The sequence below is a fragment of the Aphelocoma coerulescens genome, chromosome 14 (genome assembly GCF_041296385.1).
Source record: "Aphelocoma coerulescens isolate FSJ_1873_10779 chromosome 14, UR_Acoe_1.0, whole genome shotgun sequence".
In the NCBI taxonomy this organism is placed as follows: Eukaryota; Metazoa; Chordata; class Aves; order Passeriformes; family Corvidae; genus Aphelocoma; species Aphelocoma coerulescens.
Window position 1 is genome coordinate 13,750,111 of NC_091028.1, and position 14,876 is coordinate 13,764,986.

General features: G+C 42.6%; 1 protein-coding gene across 3 annotated transcripts in view; it reads left to right on the forward strand.

The window, feature by feature from the left end:
• Positions 1-14,647, forward strand: part of PRKAR1B (protein kinase cAMP-dependent type I regulatory subunit beta) — a 92,825-nt gene extending 78,178 nt beyond the window's left edge. For all 3 annotated transcript variants that reach the window (XM_069029848.1, XM_069029849.1, XM_069029850.1), the window contains exons 10-11: positions 11,620-11,701; positions 12,119-14,647. In XM_069029848.1, the coding sequence (XP_068885949.1) occupies positions 11,620-11,701; positions 12,119-12,291 (255 nt within the window). In that variant the 3' untranslated portion in view covers positions 12,292-14,647. The remainder of the gene's footprint in view (positions 1-11,619; positions 11,702-12,118) is intronic.
• Positions 14,648-14,876: the final 229 nt, after the last annotated feature.

A 14,876-nucleotide genomic window follows, 5' to 3' on the forward strand; every position in this document is an offset into this window, starting at 1 on the left:
AAGGAGTTTCGCATTAGATTTTTGTTTTTAGTTTTAAACCCCAGCATATTTAGTTGCAGATTAGTGGTAAGTTACAGGGGGTTGTTGCACAATCCTCTGCAACTCCTTTGTGAAAAGCACTTCAAAATATCTGGGGATTTGTGTTCTTCCTTATTATCCTGCTGGTCAGAGAGGAGGCGTGGTCAGGGCATCTGATTTTCAGTCTCACCTGTTTGGTCTGTGGGCAGAGCATTGCCCTCCCCATTTCCCCACCAGTGGGAGCAATCCTAACAACACTTCTTAAAGGTGAACAAAAGCTTAATGGGAAAAGACATGAATATCTGTCGCTACTGAAACCAGGCAACAGGAATAGCAAAACTGACAATTAAGAGAAAAACCCCCATTGATAGTGCAGAAGGCCTTTCAGAATTAATGCATAGAGCTGCCTCATTGACAGAAATGAGTGAAATTACTTGGTAATGATTATTTTTCCAGCACTATCCTTGGCTGATCATGTTGGAAACAGCCCATTAATCCTTGGGGGGGCTGCTCCTTCCATGCTGCTGTTGACATTTCAAGTCAGGGCCACAAACTGGCTCTGGTCTGGGCAGGATCCGCTGTGAGTTCTTGACGAGAGTGTACTTGAGATAGTGTCCTGTAGGTGAAATCAGTGTTTCCAGCCCCGCTGACACTCTTGGCATGCTCTGGAGCGTCTCTGCACAGATGCAGTTCAAAGCCTGTAGGTGGAACAGTGTTTGTAAACTCTTCCTGCCATGGTAACCTGCCCCTGCCTCAGAAGGGCACCCAGCCCTGCACAGAATTGGGCCTTTCTGTAGGAAAACTCGACTTGAGTCTTAAATTACACAACAAGCATCTGAAGATTTATGATTTTAAAGCTCCTTAAGAAGGAAAAGAAAAAAAAAAAGAAGAAAAATAATAGCCCAATTGTTTCCTGCCCTAAATCGTTGCTCTTTGACATTCTAACCTAAGAGAGACCCCTTTGGCACCTACCCCTGCGACAGGCAGGAGAACTACAAAGTAAACTCCTTCCGTAGGGATAATGAAGTCACTGCCTTAGGCACACTCTGCTATCACACCTGATAATCTCTTTAAAACACTGTGCGATTAATTATTAATTAGGAAGATGAATGTTGTCTAGAAAAGGAGTTTCAAAGGCTACAAATCTGAACTGCTTAGTGTTACCAGGATTTTGTTGATACCGAAAATGTTTGTCAAAGGCAGTCTGCAGCGACTCCTAATGTACCCAATAAACAAAATATCCTGAATAAACAGAGCCAGCAGGCACCAGGGCTCTGTACTCTGCTTATTTTTAACTGCACAGACATTGTTTCCCACAGAGCTCTTACAGGAAGGGGACGTTCGATTTTCTTGATATCACCCAGTTGTGCTGGAGCAGCAGCATTTCCACTGGCCCTGCCACAGAGCTCCTCTGCGTTCAGGATCCATTTTTAATGGCCAGCTGACGTCAAAGATGGAAAGTTGGGTGTGTGATTGGGTCCCATCATGACTGGGGATGGAGGTGAAGTATTTTGCTGAGTCAAAGGGACTAAAATGTCAGCTAAGTCCAGCTCTTGTTAAACTCAATTTAACTTAGACTTCCATGGGCAGTGGGTCAGGCTGCAAATCCATGGGATAATGTTTCATAGGAAGCAAATGGCTGCTCCCTTTCCTCTTCCCACCAGCCATGGAGGACCTGTCAGGGACTGCAGCTTTTGGCCTTTCCTTCCAGCTCTGTCTCCAGCCCCACTAACAACCACTGCAGTGCAGTCACCTCTGGTGAATTCTGCAAAACCTGAAACCTCAGAAGTGATGTACGATGGAGCATTTTCCTACCAGTTTTGTGAAACTTTAGATTAGCCACTATTTCTAGTCTATTTTAGAGCTTTGCAGATTTTGTTCCTCATTTGTGGCAGAAACCAGGACAACTGTATGTAAATTCCGTGAGTTGCTATGAACCCAGAGAGTGGAGAATAAGATATAATCGTTTGAAAATGTACAGTTAATAAAATACTGTCAAACCCAGTTATGACTCAGTCTTGAGTCCACAACCAGAATTAAGTCCTCTTGCTTCATCCTTCTGCAAGACCATTAATGTCAGATAGCTTTTATATTAGGAAAATGAATCTTTTTGAAAAAGAGGTCTGATGGAAAGGAAAACAGCGTACAAGCAATGTACACAGCCAATCATTTGTGATGGAAAAGAGTTTTCACCTGGATTGGCTCTCCAAATAGCTTGAGATAAATAACTTTATAAATAAATAATTTTAAGAGTTGTAATTATTGTGGTCTATAATACTTGTAACCTTTTAGCCAGCTCATTCCTTCATACCATGAACATCTCATGAAGGTCACAGGATTTTTATCCTCACCACACCTTGTGATGAGGTGTGGGAAGCAACCTCCGTGTTGCATGGTGTGATTTGAAGCACAGGGCACAAGAACTGGGATAGTTCTTCATTCCTGCTGAAAACAATTGATGGGAATGAGACACTTTGAAGGTCTGAACCTTGGTGTTTTTGCTTATGGAAGGTCTAAGGCAGAGAAACAGTGGGAGCCTCTGGCCAGCATCCCACCATTAATGGACCATCTTTATTCCTTTAGGTTAAATGTTACCACCCAGAAATGATGGGTGTTATTTTCTACTGCAGGTTACATGGAAGTCACTTGCACTTCGTATTGCTGGCAGAAATTTGTTGATTTCTTCCCTTGTTTTTGTAGAAAGATCTCTTTCATAAACCACAGGTTGGCAAATAATAAAAATCCAAGATTATTTACTGGCTAAAGGAATATTTGCAGTGTCTTTGGCTACATAGTTCAAAGGGTTTGTCTTCTTTTGGAAAGCAGCCCTAGAACTGCTGATCCTTAGCTCTGACATGAAAGCTGTCCCAGGAATGATGCTATCAGCAGTCCCTGAGGGCTGAAATGGCAGCTGAGGAGTGATGTGCTGGTGGTCTTCCAGGACACTGGGAATGAGGACATTGCTTATGTCAGCACCATGAGGTACACACAGGACCTGCTGGGATACTCTGTGTCTTTGGGATATTGATAAACTCAGGTCTTGAAGCACAGCTCCCAGGAGGATGCAGTGTAGCCACACTGCTCCCAAAGGCTTGGAAGTAGTTTTTCCCAGCCTCTTTCACACATGCTATACCCAGCATAAAAGCAATGTATGAATGTTTCCCCGGTTCACTTTTGACATGACAACTTGTGTAGGAGTCTCCAGTCTCATTCAGCTGTAAATTAAAACATCTGATTTGTAAACCCATAAAATTTGAGTTTGTGCTGGAACGACAGACACACCCTGGCCCTGTACCGCTATGGGATATGTGGAAATCAGGGAACTCATTTGGTGTGTGGAGAAGTAAACCCCAAAGTTAGTAACTGGCAGTTTCCTTCTTAATATAGGCATGCCCCATTTGAATTTGCATAAAAATCAGAGTGCAAGATTTTCTCCATGTTCAAAGCATCCTGTGGCTTTTTCCTGAGCTAATACCAGCTTTAGGGTATGGTTGGTGCTCTTTAGTCCTGCCCAGTAGTGTCTTCCTACCAGGGCAGTCTGCAAAAGCATTGGAGGCTCACAGGTAATGAAAAGCCTCTCCATGGGAGTAAGGAGAGCAGCACAGGCTGTTCACCCCTCAAGGTTTTCAGGATCCCCATAAGCTCCTCTGGCACTGGAGCCTGAGCTCACAAGCCCTGATTCAAAGCACTTAGTCAATGTGAACAAGAGCTTTATGGCCCCAGGCACATTAAATCTGAACTGAAATTAAAGGCATCTGCTCTGTCAGGAGCGGGGAGCTCTCTCTTGAGGAGAGCTTCTCTGTCTTCAAGCAAAAACACTGCAGTGTAAACAAGACCTGAAATGTGGTGGTGCTCAACCTAGAGGAGGGGAAATTGAGAATTTCCCAATCCCTGCTGGAGTTCATCCCTTTCTCTGGATCATGTTAAAGCTGTCCCTTAGTGGAATAGCTTTTGTCCCTCCTCTGCAAAGATATCATTGAGTTGACTGCAGATTTGCTGCCCTTAGGGCTCCTTCATTAGCTGTGCAGTGTGGATTTTCTGGAGCATGCAAGACCCTTCTCAGTGTGCTCCAGAATGAGGTAACTTTGAGTTTGTGAGGTTTTTCCCTTCTGAATTTCAGAATTTGGTCCTTTGAGCACATAAGATCCACCAACTGAAAGGACTCAAAGAGAGCTTTCCACGGGGGATTTTCCTGATCTCTGTGATAAACTCTCTTCTCTCCTTCCTCCAGTTTACTCCAAGTTTTATTTCTTGCTCAGAAGCTGCTGCCCTCGCTGGCCACAGCTGCTCTCCCAGCCCTGGTCACAGCATTAGTTATGAGACTTTAATGACAATGTCTGTCTCAGCCTTTTGCTTGGTCTGGTTACTTCAGCATCTACAGAATGTTTTCACAAAGAAGCAGATGGTGGTAGGAGTAATTGGGCCATAAAACAGCATTAACAGCTAAAAACGATTTTCACCAGAAAGGATTTTGCGGGCAGGGTGAGGGAGGTTCAGCACTGTTTTCGTGTTTTCTCTGCCATACATTCACCCCTGCCCTGGCTGTAGGTGGTAGCTCTCTGCTTCCAGGAGATGAGCCCTGTCAGGTCAGACACAAATATGAACAGTTGACGAATAACCCATTATAAAGTCACTTTTATGTTGACTCAGTGGACGTTTCCTGGCTTCAGAGAGAGTCAAGATAATGGCTAGCTTTGTAGAAAGAAAGAATCTCTAAAATGCAACATTTTTTTTCCTTTGTGACTTTTATTGCTTTGTACGCTGACATGTCTGAGGGAGAAAAACAGGGCCTTGTTGCCAATAATCCACAGCGCTTGGCACAGACAGTCTTTAAAATCTGGCACCAGGATGAATATTAATTCAGTTGTTTTCCCACAGAAGCTACTGATTAGTCAAGGCCAAGTATCCCTGAGATGATTCATTAAAACCAACATCTGAGCCCACCTTTACTGAGTAGCTCTGCTTCTTGTCACCCCTGCAACAGGTGACTGAATGTGTAATGGAAGGGGCGACCAAAATCCCAGAATGGGGTAAAGATAAAAATGCAGAGGAACCCCAAAGGCTGTGGTGCAACTGCTTCCCAGCTTTCTGGGCACGGAGCCAGGACAACCAGCCAAGGAGGATCACACCCCAGGCAAGGGGTTCCTCCCATGGCTCAGAGCTGGCATCCTTGTTCCTCTGTCACCATCCCCTTGCTCCCAGGATTCCCACTCCCAGTTGGCCACTGGTGGTTTGAAGAAGTGTGGGACTACCATGGCGCTGGGGCTGTGGTGTCCCTCTGTCTGATGATGGGGGCTGAGGATGGTGATGATGCAGTTGTGAGTCCCCCAACATGTGGATATGCCCCTACTGGACACCTGCATGGTCTAGCCAGATGTTAGCTCTGCTGCTGTGGCTCAAGGGCAACAAGTTGAAGTCAATATATTATAAAACTTAAAGTTTTGCTCCTGTAAAGTCTTTCAACAGGAAAGGCTTAACAACAACAACAACAACAACAACAACAACAACAACAACAACAACAACAACAAAATATCCCAATCTTTTCTTCTTTGTGCAAAACCCACTTTATTTCACCTCAGTATTGCAGGGGTCTCCACGCACAAAGCAAATTGCAGTTGGTGCAATTTCTTTTGGCTTTTCACTGTATTTACTGGTCTCTGTCTGTCTGAATCTTGACTTCTTCCACTTAATAACAACATTTCTTTCACTTCAAGAGGAATACATAGGTACAGCACAGGTTTAATGCAGGCTGTATCAAAGAAACATTGAATGGAAAGATTGTCCAAGGTACTGTAATAGGAGGATGAACAAAATGACTGAAAAGGTCTTCCCATGTCAGACATCTATGATTTTAAATACTGAACGATCAAGACAAAGGCATTTCCTGGTGATTAATGATGGGCTGGGTGTAGTCATGTCTGGGCCTTAACCCTGGCCTCCTGTATATCCCTAGGAAATGCCCTGTGGCTTAGTTCTCTCTGCTGTTTTAAGCTACACTTGGCTTATGATTGATTGCCATTTTTAAAAGTACCCTAATGTTTGTGGCTATTTTGGTGACTGCTCTAGACAGCTTTGTTCCTCTCTCCCAGGTCTGGGTGTTATTCCTAAACCAGTAGTCCTAAACTAATATAAACATGTCTGAATAGCAAAGAGCTGGGAGTTCAGGCATATGTAGGGCAGTCTGATGCAGGTGTGGTATAAAACACACAGCAAACTGCAGCTTGTTTGATATCAGTCACGGCTGTAGAGACAATGTCCAGGACCTCTGCCAGCTGGGCAGTGACAGGTGCTTTCCATCTTTGCTAAATGTGATGTGCTGTTGAGAATGATGGCCAATAAGATTAATGTTATATTGACAATGTAGTGATGATCACTGCCAGTGTAAAGGTGCTTTTGGCAGCACAGCTCTCTAAAGGAGACTGGGTGGGTATCAGGATGCACAGCTTGTTACTCTAACATTGCCTTTAGAGCTTCTCTGACCTTGCATTATTAATCCTAACCCCATTCCAAAGGTGCTGGCTTCCTGAAGGTCCCCTGAAATCAGTGCAACTCCAAATGTACTGAGTCACAACCAAATTAAAAAAGCTGGATGTGTAAAATGTTGCATATTTGTTCTCAAAAGCTCTCAGCAGCTCATTACCTTGGGCACTGCCTTGTGCTATATTTGTAGTGGATCCTAATGGATGCAGAAAAGAATTGACTTGCTGAAGATAAGCAAAACAAAGAGCCACCACTCTTCCAGGCAGTGCAAACCTGGAGCTGCTCTGGCAGCCTGGTCCCACCATCACAACTGGCTCATCAGGAGGGATAGCCATGAGAGGAGAGTTTTCCAAACGGGACCAAAGTTGTTTGAGGTTTCACATCAGACAACTGAACTGATTTGTATGACCCTTTTTTAAAGTGGAGGGTGAAGCATTGGCTGAAAGATCTCCCAGATTCACGAGGAAATCAGTATTTCATGGAATCATAGAATGGTTTGGCTTGGAAGGGACCTTAAATATCAGCTAGTTCCAGCTCCCAGGAATTTCCAGGAATTTTGTAGCATTTTGAGCTTTTGGCTCTATTTAAATTGAGTTAATGATTTGGAGGTGCTCTAGGAAGCAGATATGATTAAATAAGGTGCAACTTAATATGGTTGTAGCTGTTACAGTGGAAGAACATGGCCCAGACAGTGTTTGTAGATAGGTGAATGGTGGATTTTATTAGATATACCTGGAAGACAGACATGTGCCCAAGAGCTCTCCTCTCTTTTTCTAGCTCTGCTTGTTGATCTAATAAAATATATTACTTCCACACACCTCGTCTTGTCTGCACTTACATGAAATCCTCCCAGAATCACACTGTGTGACAGATCTTTGAATTCATTTCAGATCTGCTGCAGCTCCATCCAGTCCCTCTGCTTCGCCGTGGGAACAGCAGCGTTTTGTGCCACTGCACAGCCCCTTCCTTCGCCTTTTGTAGTAACTGTGCAAAGATTTAATAGCAACACATTAATGAGGGTTTGTGTGGCTGTGGAGTGAGGGGAAACTTATCTTTTGAACGTGTGAATTATGGAGTGTGCGGATTAACAAAGTGAGAAAGAGCAAAAGTATGTTCAGAGCTGCCATTGATGGAGTTAATGGCAACTGCAGATGGATCAGCCTGACCTTTCCATCTCTCATTCCATACACTGCACTGCCCTTTGTGCTGGGTGGTGAAGAGGAAAATAAAATAGGCTACAAAAACTTTCTAAGCTCAAAACTAGGATAAAAATGTCACATTTCAAGGCCATGGGGAAAAAAAGTCACCTGTGCTTTTTTAGAAAAAGCAGTAAGTAAAAAAAGTATGAAATTAAACTGGAAATATAAAGTAGTAACTGCCTGATTATGAAAACTGGAATTATTTTCTTATAATTTTAATAACTTATCCTTTTTAATAATTATCCTTTATCCCAAATGGAGCCTCACTATATGTTTTATTGATGGCTATATCTTTAAAATGAGTGGTTAGACCAGCAAGACCAAACAATCAGCACGACTGACTTTTAAACCAAAAAGTTTCTAAAACAGTGCAGGGTTTCCCATAGCACCCCCTGCCCCTGGTGAAGCCCATCCTGCACTGCCTGTCCCACCAAGGGGTAACAGAGGCCACCACATTTTGCCTTGTGCTGCCTGGGATGATCCCATCTGATCCACTGAGCTGGAATAGAGGAAAAAAATACAGGATTTCAGTTTTTAGCACCATGAATCATACTTGCCTTTTGTAGCCAGGCTCCTTAGGCCAACTGCTGGCTATAGGATTCATACCTAAATATAAAAACAGGGCTCCTGAAGCAATGAGTGCCCTTAAGACCCTGTGGGATAAGGCCTGGGAATCCCAGTGTTGATCCAGATGGGCCATTGTCTTCTTGCTGTAGAATGTCTCCTCATCTTTCTGTAGGGTCTGAGAGTTTACAAGTGAAACATCTATCAAAATTTCATTACTTTGGAGAGGATGGGAGCCCATGGATTATAAACCCTAATTTATTTTTTATATCTTAAATCATCATGCCATATCTAAGGCATAAATTTTTGCAAAACAAACTGCTGAAGCATTTTGAAGGAGTTGAATAAACACTCCCAGCACTGCTCCAGAGCAGTGCCAGAGGGAGCAGGCAGGTGCGTGGGGTGAGGATGGCAGAGAGGTGCTGATGGCACAGTGCTTTGAGAACTCCTACTCTTGTTGTTTTTGCAATAGGATGCTCGTATTTACTTGGAGGAGAGGAGAGAAGGTTAATGCTATCAGTTTCTGGGAATACAGGCACTCCCCAGTGACTGAAAGAGAATATTCCTGGATCCCCCAAAGACCATAATTTCACTCCCAAGTGTCTGCTAGCAGAAAGACATGCCTGTCTGCCTTCAGTTTAATATCATCACAAAGGGCTGATTTATTAAATGGTGTCAACCTTCTCAACAGTCTTTGAGCCCGTGCTCTGTAGGGTTTGCTTGGTGGTGTAGGAGGCTGAAATGGGTATCAGTGTACACGGCAGTATTTTAAGTTGAGCAGCACTAAGCAGCCTGATCCTGCAAATCTAGGATCATGCAGCTTGTTTCAGAGATTCATCTTGCCAAGTTTTGTGTGTCATTTAAGGAGAAGTCTTTCCCACAGAGACAAAATGCATTTGGGAGTGAGAGTGATGTGTCCCTGAATCCTTGCTAGATAATGCCCTTACCTCCTGGGACAGGGCCCAGAGGATTTATTCAGTCCTATCATTTGTGGAAGGTGGGGTTTCCTAAAGCACAAGAAGGACAGAAAGCTCAAAAACTGTATCAGAAGGATGTGACAAGTAAAATAAAATTTAAAACAGCCATAAAACTTGGGATGAGGGCAAGGGTAGAGGTCAAAATTGAATTCATGACAACTTTATCAGATATATGGCTAATGAAGGCCTGCTTCTGTAGTATTTTATACTGTATTATTTTGTTCTGTAATATTTCATTTTATTCTTCATTATTTTATTTCTCTATTATTTTTGCCCCATTTACACTGTTTGCTTACAGTTGGACTCCTTCTCTACCACAGTCAGAATAGTGCTGATTCCAGAGATAAGACACACAAAGTGAAGGTGATACAGACAGGCAATTATAAAAACATCTTTGTTTCACGGGGTGGACAGCCTTCCCGTGAAGGTCACTCTGACAATGTTCCAGGATGTATTGTGGAGCTGGTGGCTGGTGCAACGAGGGGCCAAGCACTGTAATCAGAGCTGACATCTGGGTGCTCGCTGTCAGGGCTTCAGGAAACTTGTTTTGTTCTGTGATAGACCTGCTCTCACTGGGCAACGGGAAAAGCCTATGTGACTGTTAAAACAAGAGTGGAAAAAATATGGATCTGGAATATGCATTGCTTTATCCTGCCAAGCCAAGTGTTTATTGTGGAGGCCAGACACATCTGTCCTTCTCCAGCAGATATGGTGTTTCTTGGATTAAAAAGGCTGACTGTAGTGGAACAGTGGAAGAAATTGCTTCAGAAGGCTGACTTATTGGAGTCCTATATCACATGGACCCTGTCAGAAAAATATTAACCACAATAAAAGCTGACACTCGGGGAGATGAAAGCAATATTGCTTGACATTGTGATTACCTTTATAGCAACGTGCTGAAGGTGAGCAGTGGGGAATTGAGTCCTTTCTTCATTTGACCTGGGTGGTCACTATGATTACTTCAGGGACTTTTTTTTTGTTTTATGTAATAAAACATCTGTAATAAAAGATTTTTTTTAAAAATTGGCTTTGGGAAAGGAACTGGAGAGACATGGATTGCAGACAGCTATTTGGGTCAAGGGGTTAGGTTTTTGCCAGGCTCCAGATGGAGATAGAGAGGAGGACAGGGGCTGGAAGTGACTCTGAAGCTGAATCCATCTACACTGCACAGGTAATGAGTACAGCACCAATTTAGTGACCTGCACCTGATCCAAAGTTTGGCAAGAGAGAGCTCAATGCAGGCATTATTCCCTGTGTGGGGTATTTCTGAGAATGCTGCTTGTGAATGTGGGTCTGTTCTGAAAGCTGCAGCAAGTGTGAATAACAACGCTCATCACACTATCTCTGCACTTTCATGCCCTTGCAGATTTACTGGAAGATCTTGGAAAACCACAGCTTTGGTGGAACAATTTAGTTATATCAAGGATAAGGATTTTTTTTTGGCAACTTGACAGAAGAAATAAGATTTACCTCCTGGAGGTGCACAAGTTTCTTTTGGTGGAAGGAGGCTGCAGGATATTTGCAGCCAGTGAATGTTCACTGAATACTCTGCACTGGAGGGAGGTTTATTTTTTCAGTTAAAATCAAAATAGGTTAACATTTCCCTATGCTTTTGGTTTAGACTCAGAAGATATTCTCATATGTTACTGTAATTTTTTTCCAGAAAGGCAGATATCTACTCTGTTCCTCTGCAGAAGCTTTATGCCACAATAATTTAAAATTTCCTCCAGGTCAGAATATTTCTGCATGTAAAACCTCTTTGAAGGTTTAAATAGATTGTAACTGAGTTTTGACATGTATTAGCACGTGTCAGGTACAGCAGTTATTAAGGGTAGTGGAGACAAGGCACATTCCATCTCTCCAGAGACTGACTCGCAGGTGTCCAGATCACTACAGGCCACAAGCGGGCAAAGCCACTAAAAAAAAAATCACCCTTTGTTACAACAAGCACTAAAAACTCCTTTTACCAAGGAATAAGCTCTAGTTACAGCTTAAAAAATCATGTTCCAGTATTGTGACTGGGAAAATTGCCTTTTTATTCCTTTTAATGTATATCTTTTCTGTGTCTCTTGTAAGGTTCTGCATCCACCCAGAACATATTTTAAAATTATATTAAAGCATACATTTACATTAAAGCATGATGTGCATTAGTTAAAGAGGAGTTCCTGCATTCTGTCCTGTTCCTCTCCTCTTTATGAGCTGAATATGTCTGCAATTCATAACAGAGAAATTTTTTGATGGACTTTTTCTTTTAATCCTTTAATTCCTTTCATTCATATACCAGAAAGGAGTGTGATATGCAAAAGGAAATACTGAGGACTGGGTACTTTTAAAATCAGAACAGAGCAAAGCCAGCTGACTGCCTGCCCTTCTCTTCCCAGGGCACAGCCTCCGTCCTGCAGCGCAGGTCCGACAACGAGGAGTATGTTGAAGTTGGAAGACTTGGTCCATCAGATTATTTTGGTAAGAAAATTCAGCTAAGCATGGTTCAGAAAGACAGGCACGTCTGGGTCAAGTACTTATTGTCTTAATTAGTGTTCCACTCTTCCATGCAAGGGGTTATACGTAGGTCAGCCGCTGCTCTCAGCGATGCTCAGAGATTTCAGGGAAGCTGAATCCATTCCTTGGTTTGCACCCGTGCAGCTGACGGGAGACAGATCCAGAATCAGCAAAACAGTCTGAAAGCATTTGTTTTCAAAGGCATTTTACACGCATGCATTATGTATGTGCAATGCATTTGTACTGTCAACAGAATTATGTAAAGTGTCTATCAAGAGATACATAAAGGGAGATGTTCCACAAGCAGAGCGACTGGATGGTGGAATATGCACCCTCTGAAAGAGAGCAGGGCGTGTGACAGAGTGTTGTCCCTGTTTCCAGGTGAGATAGCCTTGCTGCTCAACCGGCCCCGGGCGGCCACGGTGGTGGCACGTGGACCCCTCAAGTGTGTGAAGCTGGACCGGCCCCGCTTCGAACGAGTGCTCGGGCCCTGCTCCGAAATCCTCAAGAGAAACATTCAGAGATACAACAGCTTCATTTCGCTCACTGTCTAAATGATTCCTCTGGAAAGCTGCCTTTGTGTGACCTTGTGCACTTACAATTTGCTCTGTGCAGCTCCATAGCTTTATGAAGAAAAAAAAAAATAAGAAGTGTGCATTTTATGTGTATTTTTTTCTGTTTATGTCTCGTAGTGGATGTCAGCACAAATCTCATGTGTGATGGAAGTGGAAGGATAACTGTTTGGATAAGACTAGCTTTGGGGCAGATTGGGGCTCTTTTGGGCTCTTGGCTTGCAGAAAAGGTTTTTACCTATTGTTGGTTCATATTGCTTAAAACTGTGGGTTCAACTATTTAAAATGCATATGAATTTCTGTTTCCTTTATTATCTTTAAAGCTGGTCTTATTCACCTTTTGTTCTTTGATCAAGTGATGTGAAAGGTGTCCCTGCCCACGGCAGGGGGTTGTGACTCGATGTCCTTTCAGGTCCCTCCCAACCCAAAGCAGTCTGTGATTCTGTGATCTCTCTCTGCCTGTCACTTCTGAAAGACTTTTCACTGGTTATAAACTGGGGGGGGGGGGTTCTGGAATCCCATGGGATGAGAGGCAGTCTCATTCATGAGATGCAGTTTAAGAGGGAAAGTTGGAGGAAGGTTTTGATCATTCCAGCAAGCCAGGGAAAAGCAAAGCTTTTGAGTGATTTTGTTTGTGGCTTAGATATAGGGGCCTTATTCTTCTGTATCACCCTTTTCAGTCTGCTTTGTAGGATATGCTCAGGCAAACAGCCTGCTCCAGTCTTCTGGGTGAAGAGGTCAAGGGACAGTGTTTTGTAAGAATTCAAATGGAGCCTTTAAGGACCTAAGTTATTTGTCCTCAGCTTTTTTCAAATGAGGGTTTACATTAGAGTCCTTAGAAGTCCAATGGGAGCTTCTCTGCTGAATTAAGTTGGCTTCAAAACTCAGCAGAGTGTCCTCAGCCACTTCTCTGAACATTATATGAAATGCTGAAGAGATGGTGCCAGGTGCACTTCAGGGACAAATACAGCAGCTTGTTTTTAATAAGGTCCACTTAATTAAATTCAAATGTCTTTCTTCTACTATATGACTAAATTTTAGAATTTTTAAAACTTTTCTGAAAGCCAAATAAGTGCTTCAAAATGCTGCTTCTCCTCCAAAAGACAGGTATTGTGCAACAAAGAGCACCAGGATCCTGGAGCCCAGGTCCCTCCAGGAGCATCACAGCCTTGTGGCAGTCATTGCTGCCCTGCCTACACATGGGGCTCCTCCTGAATGGAGCTTTTTGCAGATCCCTCAAGGCTGAGGATCTTCACAGCCCTCAAGGATGGGATCATTTGGATTATGCTTTGCAAAGCTTTACCTTTGCAGGTAAACTTGTCGTTGCCAGCACCAGCAAAGCTCTGCATCTCAGCCACCCTCAACAGCACTGCCTGTTCTTCAGTTGGGCCAAAACTCCATTTCTTCTTTACAATGACATTCTTCTGACTAAATACAAACTTTCTGTACCTTTGACATGCCATGCAGTGAAATATGGCAGCAATCTCCTTTTTGAAACTAGAGGTGTAGGTGAACTTGGCTAAATGGCTAAAATGAGTCCTACTGACACACAATATGCTTTCTTCTTTGGAATTAACAGATACTAATTGGACACTTTCCTGTTGACTCCCACCAAGGGCCCAATATTCCAGTAGCTGCCCGCAGTGGTTCTCACAGAGCTAAAAAGCTTCTCAGCTTCATGCTCTTCTCATCACTTAAAGGTGCTTAATTTATTTCAGCATAATTTCAGTGGTCCCGTTAGTGTATATTCGTTGCTGCTATTTATGATGATTATGTTATGCTTCTTGCACGTGTTATTAAATATGACCATTCACAGTTTCCAACCTTGCAATTTTTATCACCTACATTTACATAGGCAGACCCCCATTCTATATAGATAGGTCAATGTATATGCACTTGGTTATTTGCTGCACTGTTTTTGTATTCTCTTGTGCAATTTTTAAAAGAAATATTTTTTAAAAGTTACCAGTCACTCAAGTATGTTCTTTTACCTGTTGCATTTCTGTTGTGTTGGTAAAAAAATTGTGAGTGTTTCACGTATTATGCAGGACACATCTCTTGTCAAACACCAAGTATTAGCCTCACTGTTTAGAAGTTACTCGAGCACACAGACACACTGCAGATTCTTTGCTTTAAACCTTTACAGCTCATGGAAAATACGTTTGAATTATGGTTCTGTTATAAGCAATCTCAAGAGAAATGTAACTGTCTAACACCAGGATTCCTGTGCTTTAAGTGGAACAAAATGATATTCAGTGACATTTTGAAGATAATTGTAATATTTGCAGTGGATGATGGGACAGGATTATGGTATGAATAAAATTCTTCTACGTTATAAGTGGCCATTGTGGGTTTATTGCTAATGGAAGTCTGTGTGAGTAGATGTCATGTTCCAGTTAAAATCTGCATATCATCAAGACTTTGAGCACTACTGAAAATAATCAGATGCAAAGGGACAAAAAATAGACCAAGATTCCCAGTGCTATATATAGTAATGGAAACCAAACTGGTTTTGTGAAGGATTAGCATGAAGGAAAAAAATTTATCTGTTTAAATGTAACCATATA